The sequence below is a fragment of the Chrysemys picta genome, chromosome 9, assembly GCF_011386835.1.
Source record: "Chrysemys picta bellii isolate R12L10 chromosome 9, ASM1138683v2, whole genome shotgun sequence".
Classification (NCBI taxonomy): domain Eukaryota; kingdom Metazoa; phylum Chordata; order Testudines; family Emydidae; genus Chrysemys; species Chrysemys picta.
The window spans coordinates 65,525,651-65,544,208 of NC_088799.1; the positions used below are offsets into that span (position 1 = coordinate 65,525,651).

At 51.6% G+C, this 18,558-nt stretch overlaps 1 protein-coding gene across 1 annotated transcript; it reads left to right on the forward strand.

The window, feature by feature from the left end:
* Positions 1–3,314: 3,314 nt before the first annotated feature.
* LOC101933659 (thymosin beta-15A homolog) lies at positions 3,315–6,933 on the forward strand. The gene is made up of 3 exons (XM_005285672.4): positions 3,315–3,447; positions 4,941–5,045; positions 6,400–6,933. Exons 2-3 carry the CDS (start codon positions 4,946–4,948, stop codon positions 6,435–6,437), a joined length of 138 nt encoding a protein of 45 aa, XP_005285729.1. The 5' UTR covers positions 3,315–3,447; positions 4,941–4,945; the 3' UTR covers positions 6,438–6,933.
* The last annotated feature ends 11,625 nt before the right edge of the window (positions 6,934–18,558 follow it).

The following is an 18,558-nucleotide window of genomic DNA, read 5'->3' on the forward strand; positions in this document are numbered from 1 at the left end:
CCCTGCTCTTTAGTGCCAATCCACAGCAGACTCTCTCTGTTCTTAAAATCTCATCCTGAAGATCCCCATCAGGTAAAGAGCATGGAATTTAATTTACCTTGGAAGAATGAAGGGCTGAGTTAAGCACACAAGAACTTCAGTGGTCTGATTTGTTGGAGATGTTACGCAACCACAGCGCCTGGTGATTTCAGTGAGTTCTGAGTGTTCACAATTGAAAATCAGACCATAGATGCTTAAAAACTGATGCTTAGACTACTGAGATATCCCCAAGACCTATTCACCAATGAACGCCAGTGTTGGAAGCGGAAGATGGCGATTTACCCTGAACATCCCAGTGGCAAGATGCGGGGCAATTGTCTGCCATTGTTAGACACACTATTTAAAGCAGGGGTGGGCAAACTTTTTGGCCCGAGGGCCACACTGGGGAATAGAAATTGTATGGTGGGCCCTGAATGCTCACAAAATTGGGGTTGGTGTGTGGGAGGGGGTGAGGGCTCTGGTGGGGGGGTGGGCTCTGGGGTGGGGCTGTGGATGAGAGGTTTGGGGCATAGGAGGGTGCTCTGGGCTGGGATTGAGAGGTTTGGAGAGTGGGAGGGGGATCAGGGCTGGGGCAGGGGTTGGGGCTTGGGGGGGGCTCAGGGGTGCAGGCTCCAAGCAGCGCTTACCTCAAGCGGCTCCCGGAAACAGTGGCATGTACCTTCTCTGGCTCTTACGTGGAGGCGTGGCCAGGCGGCTCTGCACGCTGCCCCATCCGCAGGCACCCCCCTGCAGCTCCTATTGGAGCGCCGGAGGGGGCCATTGGAGCATGTAAGAGTCAGAGTGGGGCCATGGAGCGGCTCCCAACCCTGCTCCCCGGCCGGAGCGCCAGAGCAGGGCTGAGCCGCACGGATCTGGCCTGCGGACCATAGTTTGCCCACCCCTGATTTAAAAGGTCTTTAGGTCAGTGTATGAAAATTATAGTTGTATGTCTAAGAAGCTTTGAAGCTTCCATGCAAAATGGTTTCTTGATTATTCAGATCTCGTCCCAGAATTCAGAAGAGTGTACGTAAGGGACTTGGTTGACTCCCCAGGCCACATCTCCAGCCCAAAAGGCTAACCTTCCAACTGATGCTGCTAAGCAGCATCTCAGAAGAGACAATGCAATGTTCAAGCTGCCCATGGTGGACAGCGTTAGGGAGGTAGTGGTCCCATCCTCAATTGCCTGTGAATTTATAGCATGCAAGTGTAGACCCCACAGTTTACACAGTACATATCAAAATATAAAAGGAAGGACAATAATTACAGTACACGTATTGAAGGCTGAGAGAAGAGGAACATTTATAGAGTCTAGAAAAGGCAATTCTCAGGAGAGCTATGAGCAGAGTCTATAAATATCTTCTCTGTAACTATACACAATAGGAGTGGATCATTCACGTTCTCAGAAGACAGTTGGATGAGGAATAAGAGCCTGAAGCTAAGGAAGGAAATGGCTCGTTCTGGCTATAGGAATAAGAAGGCAGTGGGACAGACACCCACAAAGGAAGTGATTCATATCCACTCAGGGAGTTATATTATAGGCACCTCAGAACTATAGGGTGGTGAAAAAGCAGCGGGAGCTACTTCTAGATCAGACACAGCCTCTGAAATATATCAGCCATCCTCTTTTACACCAAAAACAAATGACAGAGATGAAATCAGGCTTAGACAGACATTCTGTGCAAACAGCCTTCAGGGATAATAGTTTTTGATAGTCCCTTAAAAAACATCTTTTCATATGCTGTTATATACTGCTTACTGTATTTTTCACTCCATGCATCTGATGAAGTGGGTTTTAGCCCACGAAAGCTTATGCCCAAATAAATGTCTTAGTCTCTAAGGTGCCACAAGGACTCCTCCTTGTTTTTAAAAAACAGAGCTGTCTTTTCCAAGCATGGACCAAATTCCTCCCTGGTGCAATTCAACTGATTTCATTTGGGTTACCCTAGGGATGAATTTAGCCCCATTTCTTTGTGTCATTTCACTTGAGCTTCAGTCACTAGATGGTGCTGTTGGGAAGTGAATAAGAACAGTCTTTGTCATCTTGCTGCGAGGCACGCCCCTTTCTTGGCCCTCCTCAGAGGGGTTCTTGCTCCCATGCTCAAAACTGCCTCTGTCTGGTAAAAACCCACTTGTTACCCCACACTCCAGCATAATGAATGACTAGTCGAATCCTAATGATAACACAGAGCTCTTTTCCTCTCAAATTGGGCACGTTTCACCAGAGAAGCCCAGCTCTCCTGCCTGCTTATCTAACACCCTTGCTGCAGGGCCGAGCTTCCAAGGTTTACTGGTGGGGAGATGGAGATGGTGTAATTTAGCTCTGATTAGAGGGCCTCATTCATGGCATTGCAAAAGGCCATGAGCTCATCCTACACTTACCTGTGGCCTAGCGTCCTCAGATCCGAGGGCTTCAAATCCAGGCCACAAACAGGCTGGTGCAGAGTCTAAAGTGGACCACGTCTGAGCTAAGATAGGTATATTTGTTCTGCTGGAGATGGCAGCGCTGCAGGGTTCCTACAGCCAATTCCATTCAAGAGCCCTAGCCTCAGTCTCTTCCATGCATTATCTTTAGTGCTAGATTTTCTCATGCTTTGTCTCCGGAGTCCGGCTGAGAAAGGACTTGCTTTTCGGAGGGTTGGGGAAGAGGCCCTATATAAGGAAGTGCTGCTTTGTGTGTGTCTGTGTAAGTACATAGGACCATCTGTCTGTCCATGTGCCTTGTCTGTGCTTGCCTGTCTGCATGCCTTTGAGCATCTGGGTGCCTGTCTGCATGGAGATATGGCCCCACCAGCATATTTTCGCTACTGTTTCTCCCTATTTCAGCTCTGCCGATGGGAGCAAAAATATCCTAGGGAGCTGCAGTCTATTTGCCTGGGTCTGTCTCTCTGGGGGAATATGTATCTGCGTGCTTCCGTATCTGTCTCTCTGCCTGTCTGCGTGTATATCCATCTGTCTCTATTGGTGTGCCCGCCTGTCTGCGATTCTCTCTCTGCAGGGAGAGTAGACATCCCTATGCAGCTGCTTTTCGGGGGTCCCCCGTGGCCCTCTCACACGTGGGGAGAGCCAGCCATTGTGTAGCCGATGGAGGGAGACACCCTCAGATGCATGCTGCAGGGCCAGCCCAAGGACCCACCCCCTCTTCGCAGCGCCCGCCACCCCCCGTCTTCAGCTAGAGTGGGGGAAGGGACACTTTACCCCCGCTCCGGTGCACCCTGCGAGGTGTAGTTCTCTGGCGCGGCGCGGCCAATGGAGGGCCTCGAGACCCAACTACGCTTCCCAGCATGCCGAGCGGCGGGCAGGGCGGACAGCCAATGGGAGGTAGGGGCGGGCAGTAGCCGGAGTATATAAGGAGCCGCCCCACGCGGGAGAGCAGCAGACACTTGAGCGATTGCAGTAGCTTTCAGGGGAGCGCCACAACCAGCACAGCAGGTACGGGGCGTGCCAGCCCCCATTGTATGCACCCGGGGTGCTGCTGGAGGTGCACCATTGCACGTACTGGGGGCCGGAAGCGGGGCGTTGGCGGCAGCTGCTGTTTCTGCCTGTTGCGTGCACGGGGGACCCTAGCGGAGATGCCCCACTGCCGGGGCTGCTCCCGTTGCATGAACGGGGGGTTCTGGTGGAGCCTCCTTTTTGTTGGGAGGTGGGGGCGGCTGCGCTGCTGGGTGTAGCCGGCTCTTGGGGTGGGGAAGCTGTTCTCCCTCTTCCCCTTCTCCCCCCCCCCACCCCCCGCGGAGCTATCTCCATGTGGCAGGGCTGGGCGGGATACAGCCCAACCCTGCTGTGGGCAAAGCGCCCGAGGCAGGGATGGGCCGGAAACCGCCGCCTAGAGGCGCGGGCTGCGGGAGCGTCCCTCTCCTGTGAACTGGGGGCGGGGAGCCGCCGACCCGGGGGTGCTGCGTGGAGAGCCCCGGGACGGGGTGAGGTTCTAGCCTCTGTCCTGGGCGGGTCTCGGCTCCTCCCCGCGCGCTGCCCATTGTCCTCCAGCCCCGCAGTCTGGGGTGGGGCTCTACCGCCCGCCCTGCGCCGGGGATCGCGGGTGTGTCTGGCTGCAGTAGGGGGGGCTTAAGCCCCTCTCCCCACAGCACTGCTACCTGCGCTGGGGGGGGGGCGGCGAGCTCCGCCTCACTGCCCCTGTGGAGCACCGCGGAGTCTTTGGGGTCCCTGTCTGGGCGGCTGCAGCCGTGGCTAATGGGAGGGAATCTGGGCAGTGGGTTTTTATGCATTGATGGAGACACTAATCCTTACAACGGGTGTAAATGTTGGCTCGGCAGAGAGACGCAAGCTGGGTTGAGGGAGCTAGGTGGCATTGCTCAGGCACTCCTTTCCTGTAGGAGCACTTGGCTGTAATCCAGGCTGTGAGGCTGAATGGAGCGCAGAGGACACTTGGCTGGGTCTCTAGATGTGTAGACTGGCAGGAGTAGTGGGTGATGGAAGGTTCTGCTTCTCTACCACGTAGGTTGGGGAAGAGGCAGGTATTTGATAAAGGGGAGGATAATGCTGGTCTGGCTCTGCTCCTGTCTCAGAACAATGTAATTCTTCACTATTAGGAGCCTAATACAAAGAGATCTAGTCCTATCACTTCAATCCTAGGAGACAGGGCTCTGGTGCCCAACCCAAATCAGTTGGGGTGTGTCTCAATCAGCTTCTTTTAAAACAAAACTCCCTTATGGGCTTTCCCTCCATCCCTGTTCTGACACGTGGCCTTGCTAGCTGGGCTGTCTCAAAGGCCCGTCCCTTATCACTGCTCGAAGTCGGAGTTGAATTCGGAGTGCTTTGCTAATATACAAGAAATCATCAGCCAGGCAGTTCATACTTACATCTGGTCACTCTCCCCAAAGGGTTCTGGCTGTGTAACTTGGCACATGCTGCCTGGGATTTCCCTTGCAGGGATGGGTTGTAACTTGCTTATCTTACTCATTTAGCTAAAATGTGTGACAAACCAGACCTCTCTGAAGTTGAGAAATTTGACAAGAAGAAGCTGAAAAAGACCAACACGGAGGAGAAGAACACACTCCCTTCGAAGGAGAGTAAGTATCCAGTTCCCTCTTTTTGGGGGGGCGGGGGGAGGTTGAGCAGTTAAGTGGTTCCTAAATCTTTGTATGCATGGACAACTTAATGGATGACCACCTCCTTACAGCAACATGTTATTAATTCCAGGTTCTCTGCTGATGACTTTAAATCTTAGGTGTAAGTTGGGTCTAGTGCTTCACACAGTTCTTATACTTGCCAGGCCATACTTCTCACTTGCAGAAGAAGCTGAATTGAAGTTTTTAGTTAATCTTGTGATGTGAGCCTCTGTCCAAATGGTCTGGTGTCCAGATAGAAGGGAAGAGGAAATCGTTCTAAAGCAAGGGAACGGGGCTGCCCAAAGCCTGGTACTCCAAAACACGGGTCTCCTATTAGCATTTTGTTGTGACACAGACTTCCAATTCTGGCTGTGTAGGAGTGTCAAGTGGGAGCGGATGTGCTTGTGCTGATCTCATCACTGAGGAATCTGGCAGGCTGAGGCATTTTTGGTCTGGGTTTTGTTCCAATCAAAAAATATTGTTTTTTTTTTTTTGTTTTTTTTTTTTTCCCCTAAACTGCAGATAGGATCTGAGCCTCAGCAAGAGCTAGAATGACACAAACACCTCTGGCTGGGGGAAGTTGTCGGTATCTTAAAACACATTTTTAATAGAGGGTTTCTAGCTCTTATTGCACTTTGCTGTTTTAAGCCTACCTGTTCAGGTCTTTCAGGCATGTTTGCTGAGGTAACTGTACTGTGCTATGGTGGGGTCTTTTGAAATAACAAACTCAGTAGTGAGTACAGTAGGCAGCTGCCTAACTACATGCAAAGAACTGGTGCTTTAAGTTTGAGGCTGAATGGTCTAGACAAGTCACTTCACCTATCTGCAGAATGGGATGGTACTTGTCCATCTCACTAGGTGTTGAGAATTCACTGAAGAGCAGTGAATTCTCAGGACTGACTCCTTTCCAATTTCCTGGGCAGCAGCAATGTTCCTCTGTCATGGACACCCATGAAAACTGGGTCTTAAAGCTTTCCATAGGAATAGTCCCCTTCATGTCCTCTTGTAAACATGTTCTGTTGTAGCATTGACTTGATGGGGGATAGGTGTAGGGGGGAGGACAACTCAAATCTCTAAAACTATGCCCCACACACACACACCCTACCTCAAAGCTTGCCCAGGATTTGGATGCTCCTCAGCCTGACCTGTAAGGTGCTAGTGTATTGACTCACTGTCAAGGCTTTGCAGCTCTAGAGATGATAGCCATATATGGGGCTGTCTCTGCAGGTAGAGCAGCTATGCTGTGTTGTCCCAACCCTTGAGGAAGGGGTTAGCATTAAGGCAGAGAGGCTAATAGAACTCTCTTCTCTTTCAGCCATCGAGCAGGAGAAGGAATGCGTGAAGTCTTCATAGAGGGAGATGGCATGGCAGGAAGAGCCACCACTTAATTTTTTTGCTTTGAATTAAATCATCTGTTTTTTTTAATTACATCTACCTGTATAGAAAAATGCTGCAACTTCTAACCTTGTTGTCCCACTGTGCCAGCTGCTTTGGCAGGTGGAGGAATGAAGTATGGTCCTTTCAGAATCCATCAGTAGCCTGACCCAACCCCACCTTTTCTGCTTGGCCACCTCCTGTTTACAGCACTGATCTTGCTCTAATGCAATGAGGGAGGAGAAGAGGGAAGCAGAGTGCATGGGAGCTCCTGGGTACAGAGACCCCTTCTGCTATGTGGTGTGGGGGGAGAGGGGGGTGAAATTCTTCTGATTTGGCCTTTGGCCTACTGACCTGGGTCTGTCTGGCATATTTGCTCACAATGGGTGTTTCTGCAGCCTCACTCACAATTTTTTGTCTTCCTTGAAATAAAGTGAAAAGTTTATTATAAAAATAAAAAAAATATAATGATATACTTAAGGACTCCAGGCTTCTTTCCTGGCTCTTCAGCTTGTTTTGCTGTTGATCTGTCAGGAGGCATTGGTGCTGCAACTGAGCTTGGGCAGGAGATATGGTAGAGAAGTCTGATTTCTGTTGCTTCCATGCTGGTGCTTCCCAACCCTGCCCTTGATGTTTTTGACTTGTAAAGCTAGCCCACAACCATATTGAGGTTCCTTATGGTGCTTAAAGACAACTCAGTCAGTGTTAGTCACCCTCTGGGTAGGGCTGAGCTCCTGTTTCATGGGCTGAGAGAAACTTAAGGCTACGTAATACTCCTGCTCATGGGGTATTCTGCTGATGTTACTGAGAAGCTTCCACAAGGCTCAAAGGGAGAATGTGACCTTATCTAGTAACTAGTCTTGTAGGCCAGGCTTTAAATGGTTTGTGGAATGACATAACTAACTTTGGTTAGGAGTCAGATTATTTTAACCAACAGTGTTAGTGGCACATTCTCCCTAGTGTGGATGCAGTTTCACTAGAATAAAAGTGCTAGCTAGGCTGCTGCTCTTGCATAGGAATGCAACACTAGAGTTGGTATAGCTACTCACCCCTCCACCTTGCTCCTCCCAGTGGGTGGATGTAGTTATACAAGGCCTTAATGTAAATGGATGCTCTTTACTGGTCACCGTACAAGCCAAATGATGCAGAGGTGGGAGGGGAATGGGACTAGGTCATTTCTCTTCTCCCCCCCCCCCCCCCCCCCCAATCTGCAGCAGCTCCCAGTTTCTTTATCCCTCTTCTAACCCCATGAGCAGCAATGAAATACTGATGCTGCCATCTGCCTTCAGGGATAAACACCCCTGCCATCAAAAGGGGTGGGGGTCCTCTTGCTGTTAGTATTTCATCTTCATGCATTTTGGGGAAATGCTTGACACTAGAGGCATATTGAACATAAAGATGTTCGTAGCTTCCCTAAGAAACAGAATAAGCAGAAGTTGTGTCTACTTCCCACACAACTGTCAAAGACCTGCTCTTCCAGTGCTAGGCTTCTCTGCCAGTTTTGCTAACGGGTACCAACTATGTGATGACTTTGTGCATTAAGCCTCTGGATTTCCTCTTCCTAAAAGCAGCCTGCTCTGAATCATCTGTCCCCAGTAGCCATTACTACTACAAGTGTTTGTAAAGTTACCTGGGTGCTGCCAGAGCATTTGCCAACACAGAGCCAGGATACTGCTGAAACCACTGAACTTTCTGCTATTACTGAGGCTGGAATCAGGCACTTCTGGGTCCTGTTTGGGGTGGGCATCAGGGTTGGAAGCTCTTGTGCCAAAAGCACTGGTGTTTAACAAAGCTGGAGTAGGCCAGGCTGGTCTATGCTCTGTGGAGTGAGTTGGCTGGTGCTCACAGGCTGGGTATCTGACATCTGTGCTCTAAGGACTGCTAACAATTGGCTCTTAAGAGCTGCACCAGTGCAGTGGATACCATTTAAAATTGTTCCCTAGCATGTGACCTTACAGCTGTTCTCTTGTGTGAAACAGCTAACCAATAGGAAGATTTGGGCCCATCTCCAGTGGGCTGGACATGGTAGAACCAGTACTGCTGTGTAGTAGGCTCATAAGTCTGGGTGTCCTAGTGCAGATGGAGGGTTAAAACACTAGTAAAAAACTCATTCATGCTGACCCTATGGACTAGAATATGCAGTAGTTGCCTACAGGTCTGTGCTGTTGAACGTGTAGCAAATTACCCTTTTCCTGTGAGGTGGGAGAGGAGAAAGAGCAGAGAGCTTTTACCGCAAGAGTTCCTTACAGCCCTATCTCAATACCTATAAACTGATGGAATAAGGGGCTAAGGAGCAATGTATGCCTCCCTCAAAAGAAAACTCTTCCATCCAGCATAAATAAAAGACATAAGCACTGGACAGCTTCTGGCCTGCTCTCACTGTCTGATTCAGTAGTCCTAGAATATCTTCCCTAATGCTTCCCTGGGGAAAAGGGGTGCCACTTACTGAGACTTTCAGCAGCTGCTTTGTAGTCCTTATAAAACATTTGTGTTTTAAAAGTCCCCAGATGGTGGGGAAGCTCAAGCGCTAGCAGGGCTCTGGTATTGCCTGTCAGCGGGTGGTTTGACTCTTCCCAGACCATGTGTAGGACTGTCTAATTGCTGTTCCTCTACTGGCATTTACAAACCTCCCACTGTTGCAACTCAACCAGCGGCAGAAATTGTGGGGCTGTAACAGAGTGGAGGTTGGTGTTCTGCCACTGTTGCCTGGTGGAAAGTTCAGAGCAGGTCTATAAGTGTATGCTGGTGTTCCTATCCCTGTTACCAGTTGTGTAGCTGTGCCACTGGTTGCTACCAAGCGTGGGTGAACTTAAGGAGAAAAAGAAAAGCTAGTGCACACAAAGGGTGGGTGAGAAGAGGCACCTTTGCTCACCATGTAGGAATCATCTGAACAGAAGATTCTAGGATGCTCTTAATTACTCAGGTCACCTGCCAACCACAGATTATGGCTAAGGCTGTAAGAAAGCGTAGTCAGCTGTATGGGAAAGCGGTTACCATGCTGCCCTTGGACAATTTGTCTATCTAGTTCAGTAACTTGCTACCTACGCTGGCCTGTTGCTGGCTCCCACTCCAATGAAGCACATTTCTAAATAGGAAAGATGCTGCATAGCTGCTTCTAAACTTACCCTGTAGAACAGAGGTGGGCAAACTATAGCCCGCCAGCCACTCCTGGCCCGTCGGACCCTCCTGCCCAGCCCTTGAGCTCCCGGCCAGGGAGGCTAGCCCCTGGCCCTCTCCTGCTGTTCATGTCGTCCGTCGTCCCGTCCCCCCCCCCCGCTGCAGCCTCAGATCGCTGTGCTGCCAGTCTTAGGGCGGGCGGGGGGGGGGGGCGGACTGTGAGCTTCTGCTGGGCAGCACAGCTGCAAGAGCTGCTGGCCTGCCCTGGCGCTCTAGACTGTGCGGCAGCGGGGCTGGCTTTGGCCAGGCAGTGCAGCTGTGAGTCCTTGTGCTCTGAGTGGCATGGTAAGGGGGCAGGGAGCAGGAGGGTTGGAGGATGGGGACAGGAGGTCCTGGGGGGTGGACAGGGGGCAGTTGGATGGGGCAGAGGTTCTGGGGGTGGTGGTCAGGGGATGGGGACCTGTCGGGGGTGAGGGTGTGGATAGGGGTTGGGGCAGCTAGGGAGCACGGGGGATTGGACAGGGGATGGGATCCGGGGGGGGCAGTTAGGGGTGGAGGGGTCCCAGGAGGGGTCGGTCAGGGAATAAGGAGCAGGGGGGGCTCTGAGGGGGGCAGGAAGTGGGAGGGGGCTAGGCTGTTTGGGGAGGCACAGCCTTCCCTACCTGGCCCTCCATACAGTTTTGGAAGCCCGGTGGGGTCCTCAGGCCAAAAAGTTTGCCCGTCGCTGCTGTAGAAGCAGTGTTGAAAGACCTGAAGGTGAGTGGGTGGAAGGGGTTCACAGAGATTTCTGAGTTGGCATGGTTCCTCTTCAAGCACCTTTCAGTGTATCATTTGCCTGATCTACCCCCAGTCAACATAACTCCCGCGGTCCATGATCCACTATGGCCTCAGAGGTAAATAACTTTCAAACTCAGGAAATGAGCCCTGGTTCTGAAACTGTTGGTGTTGCGAGCTTCTAAGCCAACAAAAGGGTGTTAATGCAGCAGGAAACTTAGTCTTGCTAATCAGACCACTTACATCCATTTCACAGAAGTGCTTGTACCTCTTAGAGTGCAGGTGTATATCTCAGGCACAAAGAACAGACACTGGAGCTTCCACAGCAGAATGAGATCTTGGTGACCCTAGAGTCACCCCAACCAGAAATAACCACAAAAATCGAGTCCTGGAAGCACTGCCAAGATGAATAGGAGTACTTGTGGCACCAGCTAATGGCAATGCTCCAGTCAGGATGCACAAACCTCAAAACTCTTAGCCAGCATTTCAGGGGGATAGGGTTGAAAGAACAACTCTGAAAACACAGCAATGTAAACATAAATAGGTAAATATTCAACGGGGTTTCCCATCCCTTCCTTAGGTTGCTACAATGTAGCTGGCACTAGTTCCTTAGCAACTTTATTTAGGAGGGAGAGATCCTTATATACTCAAAAACTGCATGTTTGCGTCTGTTCTTGCTCCCCTGCTGGAATCCAGAGAATTAAAATAAGTGAGGGTTAAAGATTGCAATGTCAGGGATGCATTGAATGTGCATCTCCTGGGCCATTAGTCACAATTAGGGCTGAGATTCATAGCCATTGCAGCTTTGATTTGCTGTTGTATTGACAGGATGTGCTTCGTCGGGGGAGGTGTTGTCTATGTATCATCAAGGACAGTGTGTAGTCAGAGCAGGTGATATCAAGTAATGTGATTGGCTGCTTTTGAACACTGAGACACCAATCAGGCAGGGATTGGCTGGTCACGATTTTCATTTTGATATCACTTGGGATACCATGGGCAAAAAGAAGCCCAGTGCCAGCTGGGAGTTGTGAGTCTACTCCTGCACCGTTTGCAAAGCCGCGGACAGCACAGTGTGTAGCAACTCCACATTGCAGCTATGTAGAAATCAGGTACATTGAGGCTCAGCTTTGCACAGTCCTGGCCATGGAGACTGCAGAGAGCCATGAGCTGCTGTTGATGCCACAGAGCTAACTCGCTTGTATTGATTCTGTGTGCATTCGGGGCGGGGTGCCCTAGGTTTCTGTCCCTATGTGGTCTGGCTGCTTAAAGCCAGTTGTCCCCTTTTGACACCAAAGTGCATGCCAATCACCATTCACTTTAACCTTCCCTTTCTAGGAAGGTGAGCAAGAAAGTGGTGGCTTTTCTGCTCCTCATTGATGTCCAGGTGCACCTGCAGTAGAGGACCACCAAAGAAAGGCCTGAACCTGGGCTCACCAACCAAGAAAGGCCTGAACCTGGGCTGGAATCTTCCTTTGTAGCTGTGACCATTCTGGTTGGGATCATGAATAATCTCCCGTTGGCATTAGTTTTGGTTCCTTTTGGTGATGCTGGATCTCTCTGCGACTTTGGTCGCTACTAACCAGGGGTGGTTGTCATATATCCGTTTTACCAGATCCTGTAGGAAGAGACACTTGTTTTAAAATAAGACTCACTCACTGTTTTTCAGCTGTAGCTTTAAAATAGAGTAAACCTCCATTGTTGTTGGCTACCACATTAGCATCAATTCACTTCATATCTACTGTGTAGCTTTTCTCCTGCACATTTAGATGCTCTGTGATTTGGCAAAAATAGGAAGTGTTAAGCAGACAGAACTATGTTTTGCCTCAGAAAAGAGAATCATAAACCCAGCTTTAACTCCATTAAACTCTAGTACTGGCCACTGTTGGAGACAGGATACTGAGCTAGATGGACCACTGGTTTGACCCACTTTGGCCGTTCTTATGTCTTAAAGGTCAGAAATTAAATCTCCTACAAACGGAGGCTTTGCAGAAAGCATCCATACCCCATCTGTCTGACTCGTCAATACATATTTATCACAAACCCCTGCCAGCTCGGGACTCCAGCACCCTGCCTTGCTGAGCCAGACACTCCCGTCTGCTCCAACAAAGACCCAGGGTCTGAATTACTTGCCCCAAAGCTACAGGTTTACCTGAAAGCAGCTTACAGAAGTGTTACTGCCTTTAACACTCAGATGCCCAACTCCCAATGGGGTCTCAACCCAAATAAATCCGTTTTACTCTGTATAAAGCTTATACTGTGTAAACTCATAAATTGTTCGCCCTCTATAACACTGATAGAGAGATATGCACAATTGTTTGCTCCTCCAGGTATTAATACATACTCTGAGTTAAATAATAAGTAAAAAGTGATTTTATTAAATACAGAAAGTAGGATTTAAGTGGTTCCAAGTAGTAACAGACAGAACAAAGTAAGTAGGGTGACCAGACGTCCCGATTTTATCGGGACTGTCCCTATATTTGCTCGTTTGTCCTGCGTCCTAACCAATGTCTGGTCGGGACACTGGACAAACAAGCAATTTTTGCCCTCCGCTCCGGCTCGCGCCCCCTCCCTTGCCCTAACTCTGCCCCCTCCTTCCCCCATTGGATGGCTCCCCAAATCCCCGCCCTGGCCCCACTCCCCTCACTGCCCCATTGGATTCCTCCCCAAATCCCCGCCTCTTTCCAAAGCACGCTGCATTCCTCCTCCCTCCCAGGCAAGCGCTGGAGGGAGGAGACCCGGGGACAGCGGGGTGAGTCTGGCCTGGCCCTGGCCCGAGCGCAGGCAGGAGGGCGGGGCGGTACCTGCAGGGGGGCAGCCCCGGGTCCGGCCTGGGGAACCGGCTCCCTACGCGCCCATGGATGGGAGTGGGAGTGGGGGGGCAGCAGCTGCCCGCATGGGGACTCCGGTTCCTCGGGGCTTCACCTCCGCCACGTGTGCCCCAGCCCCGGAGGGGTGTAGTTGGCGCCGGGTGCCAGGCACATGCCTCTGCCTGACACACGGCGAGGGAGAGCCGGAGGAGCGGCTGGAAGGGCCGGTCAGGCGGCAGCTCCGCTGCGGTGCTGGGCATAATTAGAATCTGTGAGTCTGTCTGCCTCCGGGGGCCAGGGCGGGGGGAGCAGTGCGTGCCTGGCTGGGTGTGCAACCCTAGGTGAGGAGATCCCATCCCGCGATGCTTGGGCGAGTCCTGGCCTGGGGGCCGTGGCAAGGTCCCGCTTCTCCAGCGGGGTGTAGCCCAGTGGCGCGAAGGTCGCTACAGCTCCGCACTCCCGGGCCCGCGCGGAGCTGGAGCCCGCCAGGGAAGGGGCTGCCCCATGCTGGCACACCCGAGGCCAGCCCAGGCCGGTCTCCGCGCAGGGACCTAGCGGGGGCGCTCCCCCTGTCCATGCCTATCTCTGCGGCGTCGGGGTGTTGTGGCCCGGGACCCGGGGGGCGCTGTTTACATCTGCGTGTGGCCGGCGCCAGCCTAGGCACTTCTCGCTTGTTCGTGCCTTTTTTTTTTTCTCCCCACCGGCTTTTTTATTTTTTGGCTCCCGATATTTCGCCTCTGTGATCTGGTCACCCTAAAAGTAAGTCACCAAGCAAAATAAAATAAAATGTTCAAATCTATGTCTAATCAAACTGAATACAGATAAGATTCTCACCAGTTCCAGAATGCTCCCTTTTACAGACTAATCTCCTTTTAGTCTGGGTCCAGCAATCACTCACACCCCCTGTAGTTACTGTCCTTTGTTCCAGTTTCTTGCGTCTGAAGAAGTGAGGTTCTTACCCACAAAAGCTTATGCTCCCAATACTTCTGTTAGTCTCAAAGGTGCCACAGGACCCTCTGTTGCTTTTTACAGATTCAGACTAACACGGCTACCCCTCTGATACTTGTCCTTTGTTCCAGTTTCTTTCAAGTATCCTGGGGGGTGGGGGGGGAGAGGCTCCCTCTTTAGCCAGCTGAAGACCAAAATGGAGGGGTCTCCCAGGGGTTTAAATAGACTTTCTCTTGTGGGTGGAGACCCCCTCCTCACCCCTATGCAAAGTCCAGCTCCAAGACGGAGTTTAGGAGTCACCTGGGCAAGTCACATGTCCATGCATGATTCCCAGTTTTTACAGGTAGCATCCATTGTTTACATGCTACCTTGAGCGTCCTCAAGTAGACTTCTTATGTGGATTGGAGCATTCCAAGATCCATTGTCCTTTAAGTGTTTCTTGATTAGGTACTTAATTTCAACATTCCTTTCTCCAGGAACTGACCAAATGCTCTACTAAGGTTATTTAGAAATCAAGTCAGTACACAGCCAACATTCATAACTTCAAATACAAAAATGATACATGCATACAAATAGGATTAATACATTCAGTAGATCCTAACCTTTGAGATATGTTACATGGCATATATAGCATAAAACATATTCTAAGCATATTTCCATAAAGCCTTATGGGAGGTACCGTCACACACGTTCCCTAATTCCAAAGAGAAAGCAGATTTCACCAGTCTCCAGACCGCTTGCCAGAGCCCCTCAATCCTGACCTGCAGCCCTTCTTGTCATCTGTGTCCTGGGCTCCACATACAGCTCTGGAGATGCCCTGTAACCCTGACTGGCTATTCCAGGCCTGAACCACTCCTGAATAGACGTTGTTAGTCATGCCACACTGGGGGACTTGAATGGTAAGGACCAAATTCAGACCTAAGTTAAGAGATTGCAGCCTCCAGTAAAGCTGCACCTGTTTGACCATGGTCTGAATTTGACCCTCAGTCTCTGTGAGTCACCAGGAGCTTCGTATTGTTTCACTGTGACCCCTGGCACTGCCCCCAGGCCAGGGAAAGCAGATCTCTGAGTGCACAAGGGAGTGCACGTAACCCTTCTGCCTTTGGAGGCCTCAACAGAGCAATGATACTGTGTTTTTTACCACCCAGGATTACAAAGTCCTTTACATGCTAGAGTCAGATCCTCAGCTGCTGTCAATCAGCATAGCCCTGTTGAAGTCAATGGAGCTACTCCAGACAAGGGTCTGGGCCCATGACTTTAGCCTGACCTTTGTGAGATCTGTAAATAGTGTCATCCCCATACTACGGATGGGGAGATAGGCAGAGAACTTCAAGGAGCTTGCTCAAGGTCACAGGGAGGCTGGCAGAGCTCCTCACCTTCCTAACCATTAGGCCATCTTTCCTGCCGCAGCAATTCCCCTATGTGGAATGGCTCCAGTTTAATGCAGGAGGGGAACCCGCACCCTCTCTGGATTTGCTGTTGCTACTATGCAAACCTCCTCTGCTGACCAGGGCTCTGGAGGCACCGAAGGTTTTGCGCATGCTTTGAAGACCTCACAAAAGAGGAAGTGAGCAAAGGAAGCATGAGACCCAGTAACCGCTGCTCTTAATAAAACTTCCCCCTCACCCTTCATTGCACAAGTGAGTCAGAGTTGTGCTTTACCTTTCTGGGGAGACCAGATTGCTGTTTCTCTTCTACCAACTCAAAGTGAACTGCCACTTGGGAGGAGGGGAGGGAGGACACATGGAAACCCACATGGCTGGGCAAGGGGCATACTTCCCAGGTTGATTCCCCCCTCTTACATAGGGACCCACATCCTCTTGAAGGCAGAGCAATGAAGCAGGTTGTCCATTCCATATCAGTCAACATCAGGCCAGAGGCATTGGTTCCTAAGCATGGGGGTTATCCCAGGGCCTCCTGTCCTGGTGTTGGAGCTCTGTTAGGGGAATCAGGATAGGGCTGGAGGCATCATATCTTACGTCACATCACACGTCCGCACTTATCTTGCATCAGAGATAGCATCAGCCATAGGACGGGGGGGATGCATTTATGATGAAGGCCCATCTATGCTGCTTTTATCACCAAGTCAGAGGACCCAGTGCTAACACAGATTACTAACTGCATCTCCATAACCTTGGATTGTCCAGGCTTTTAACCCGATCACTGGGACTCCATTAGGTGCCATCTACACTACATCTGTAGCCGTGCTCCAGCTGGGTCGGGAGACAACTATGTGGTAAGCAAGTCCCCTGCCTCAGTCATAATTGCAGTGCTGATGGGGCCTGAAACAGCCATGTGTCTCTGGTTATGTCGGGGAGCTTCATTCAGCTACACATATACCAATAAACTCATTCACTGGGCGACAGGCTGAGGCAGGGGGTGGGTGATGGGACAGAAAACCTTTGCCCCGAGGTCACTGGTTCAGCTCTGGCCAGGCCGTTAGTGACTGATAGTCACTTAGTGACTCCTTCCTGTCTGGACCTCTGGTGAAATGAGCAGGTGGGCTCAGGCCCACACCTCCCAAGCAGGTGTCGGCAACCCACAGCGGGCACTAATGGATCTCACAGGCTAAGCACAGAAGCCCCTGGCTAGCTGATGACTGGGTGCCCCCCACCCCTATTAGACGATGTATAGGCCATGTTGAGGTGTGTTAGGAGGGGACTTGCACTGCCCGTGCTACACCTGCTGTGTGGGGAAAGAACGCTCTATCTGCATTGGGCCGTTAGACACGGAAGACTGTCCAGATTTCAGGACTCGGCATCCCCAATAGGGGCTAGATTTTCTACAGAACTAACCGAGTTGCCAGGTTCTCAGGAGAGCGTGCTGTTCTGTGTGTGGGAGCAGCTGGGCGCTGAGAGCCAGCTGACCTCCCAGCATTAGCATCCCCTGCTCACAGACTGCACAGCCAATACAATAGACGAGTGATCCCATCACTTTGAAATGCCACCTCAGCCTGCTCCATGCTGGGTCCTTGAGATCCTTATAGGCGTGAACAGGATCTGACTCCAGAGCAACAGCTGATAGGGCTGGCTTCTTACACACCACACCTAGCCCTGCCTTTCATCTCTCCCCTCCAGCCTCTCTTTCCAAGGCTCTCTGTGCAACCTCCCAGAAGGCTGAGTGAATGCAGGCATGTCTAAACCCATCTCTGCTTGCATGACCTAGGTGTGCCTGGGGTAGGCTCCCACACACAGCCCTGCAGCACAGAGAATAATCAGCCTTACAGCCAGGCTCCGCAGAGCTTGATCACACCCAGAGCCAGCTCCAGAGCTGGGTCACAGAGAGAGAAACCAACCCTCAGCCCTGAAGCACAGGGGAAGAACCATGAACTTGACAGCCCAGGCGTGAAGGCCCTGCCTGCAGAGCTGGCCTCCCAGCTCTGATACAGGAATAGACCCTCGCAGCCAGGGATTGCAGCCCCCTGCCCTGTGACACGGCAGTGATGAGTGATGAGTCTTAGCAGGCGTGCAGACCCTGCCCCCACAGCCAGCCCTGTGACATGGCAGGGTCAGCTTCATAGCTCCACCTGCAGTGCACGCCTGCAGCGCCGTATACCACTGCCAAGCAGTGCTGGGAACCGGAGCGATGCCCCTCCCAGCACAGGTGTGGGCGCAGAGAGTGGGGGATGGGAATAGAAGGGCCTTGGAGATTCTGCTCCCCCAGAGCTCCTTGTGTCTCATTGCAAAGCTGCCACTCAGGGTGACTGGGACATGCCGGCTGCAGCGCAGGGTCAGAGGGCTGAGCAGCCGTCCTGGTGGGCTCAGACAGGGCCAGGGCATGGGGCAGCTCCAGGTGGTGTTGAGGCAGGAGGGATTGCAAAGCTAGTGCTGGGTGGGGGTTAAAGGAAGCTGGGAGGCATGTCTGAACAGAGAGGCAGGTGGGGGGATAGGGATGGGAGCGCTGCCTACCAGCGTTGGCGCTGTTGGCAGCTTCTCCAGGGAGAAGGCCAAGCGGAGATCACAGGCAGCTGGGCTCTCTCGCCTCCTGGTCACAGCCGTATTTCTAGGGAAGAGAGGTGGCTCCGCACCCTGCCAAGGGGGAGGGCCCCATCTGTCTGTAACAATAGAACAAGGTGATGTCATTCCGTAACCGGCTGGGCAAGTGCTTCATTCACCCTGTCAACAGCCCCAAGGAGGAAGGGCAGAGGGCAGGCAGGCACAGCTGCATCCACCACCAGCAAGTTCCTGTGACAGCTCCACATGGAATTTTCTCTTTGGTAGAGGAATGGCACCTCATGAGCCCAGACCCTAGTAGCAAATCCACACACCCAGCTGCTAGAGCCAGGATCTCCACACCCAGCCTGTGAGGGCAAACCCACACATACATCAGAGAACTTGTGCCAGGTTTCACGCTGCCAACTTCTGAGTGCAGGAGAACCCTCTCGTTACTGGGAGGCTCCACACTGCGTCCAGTGATCCCCACATGCTCTATCATTATGCTAATGCCAGAATCCA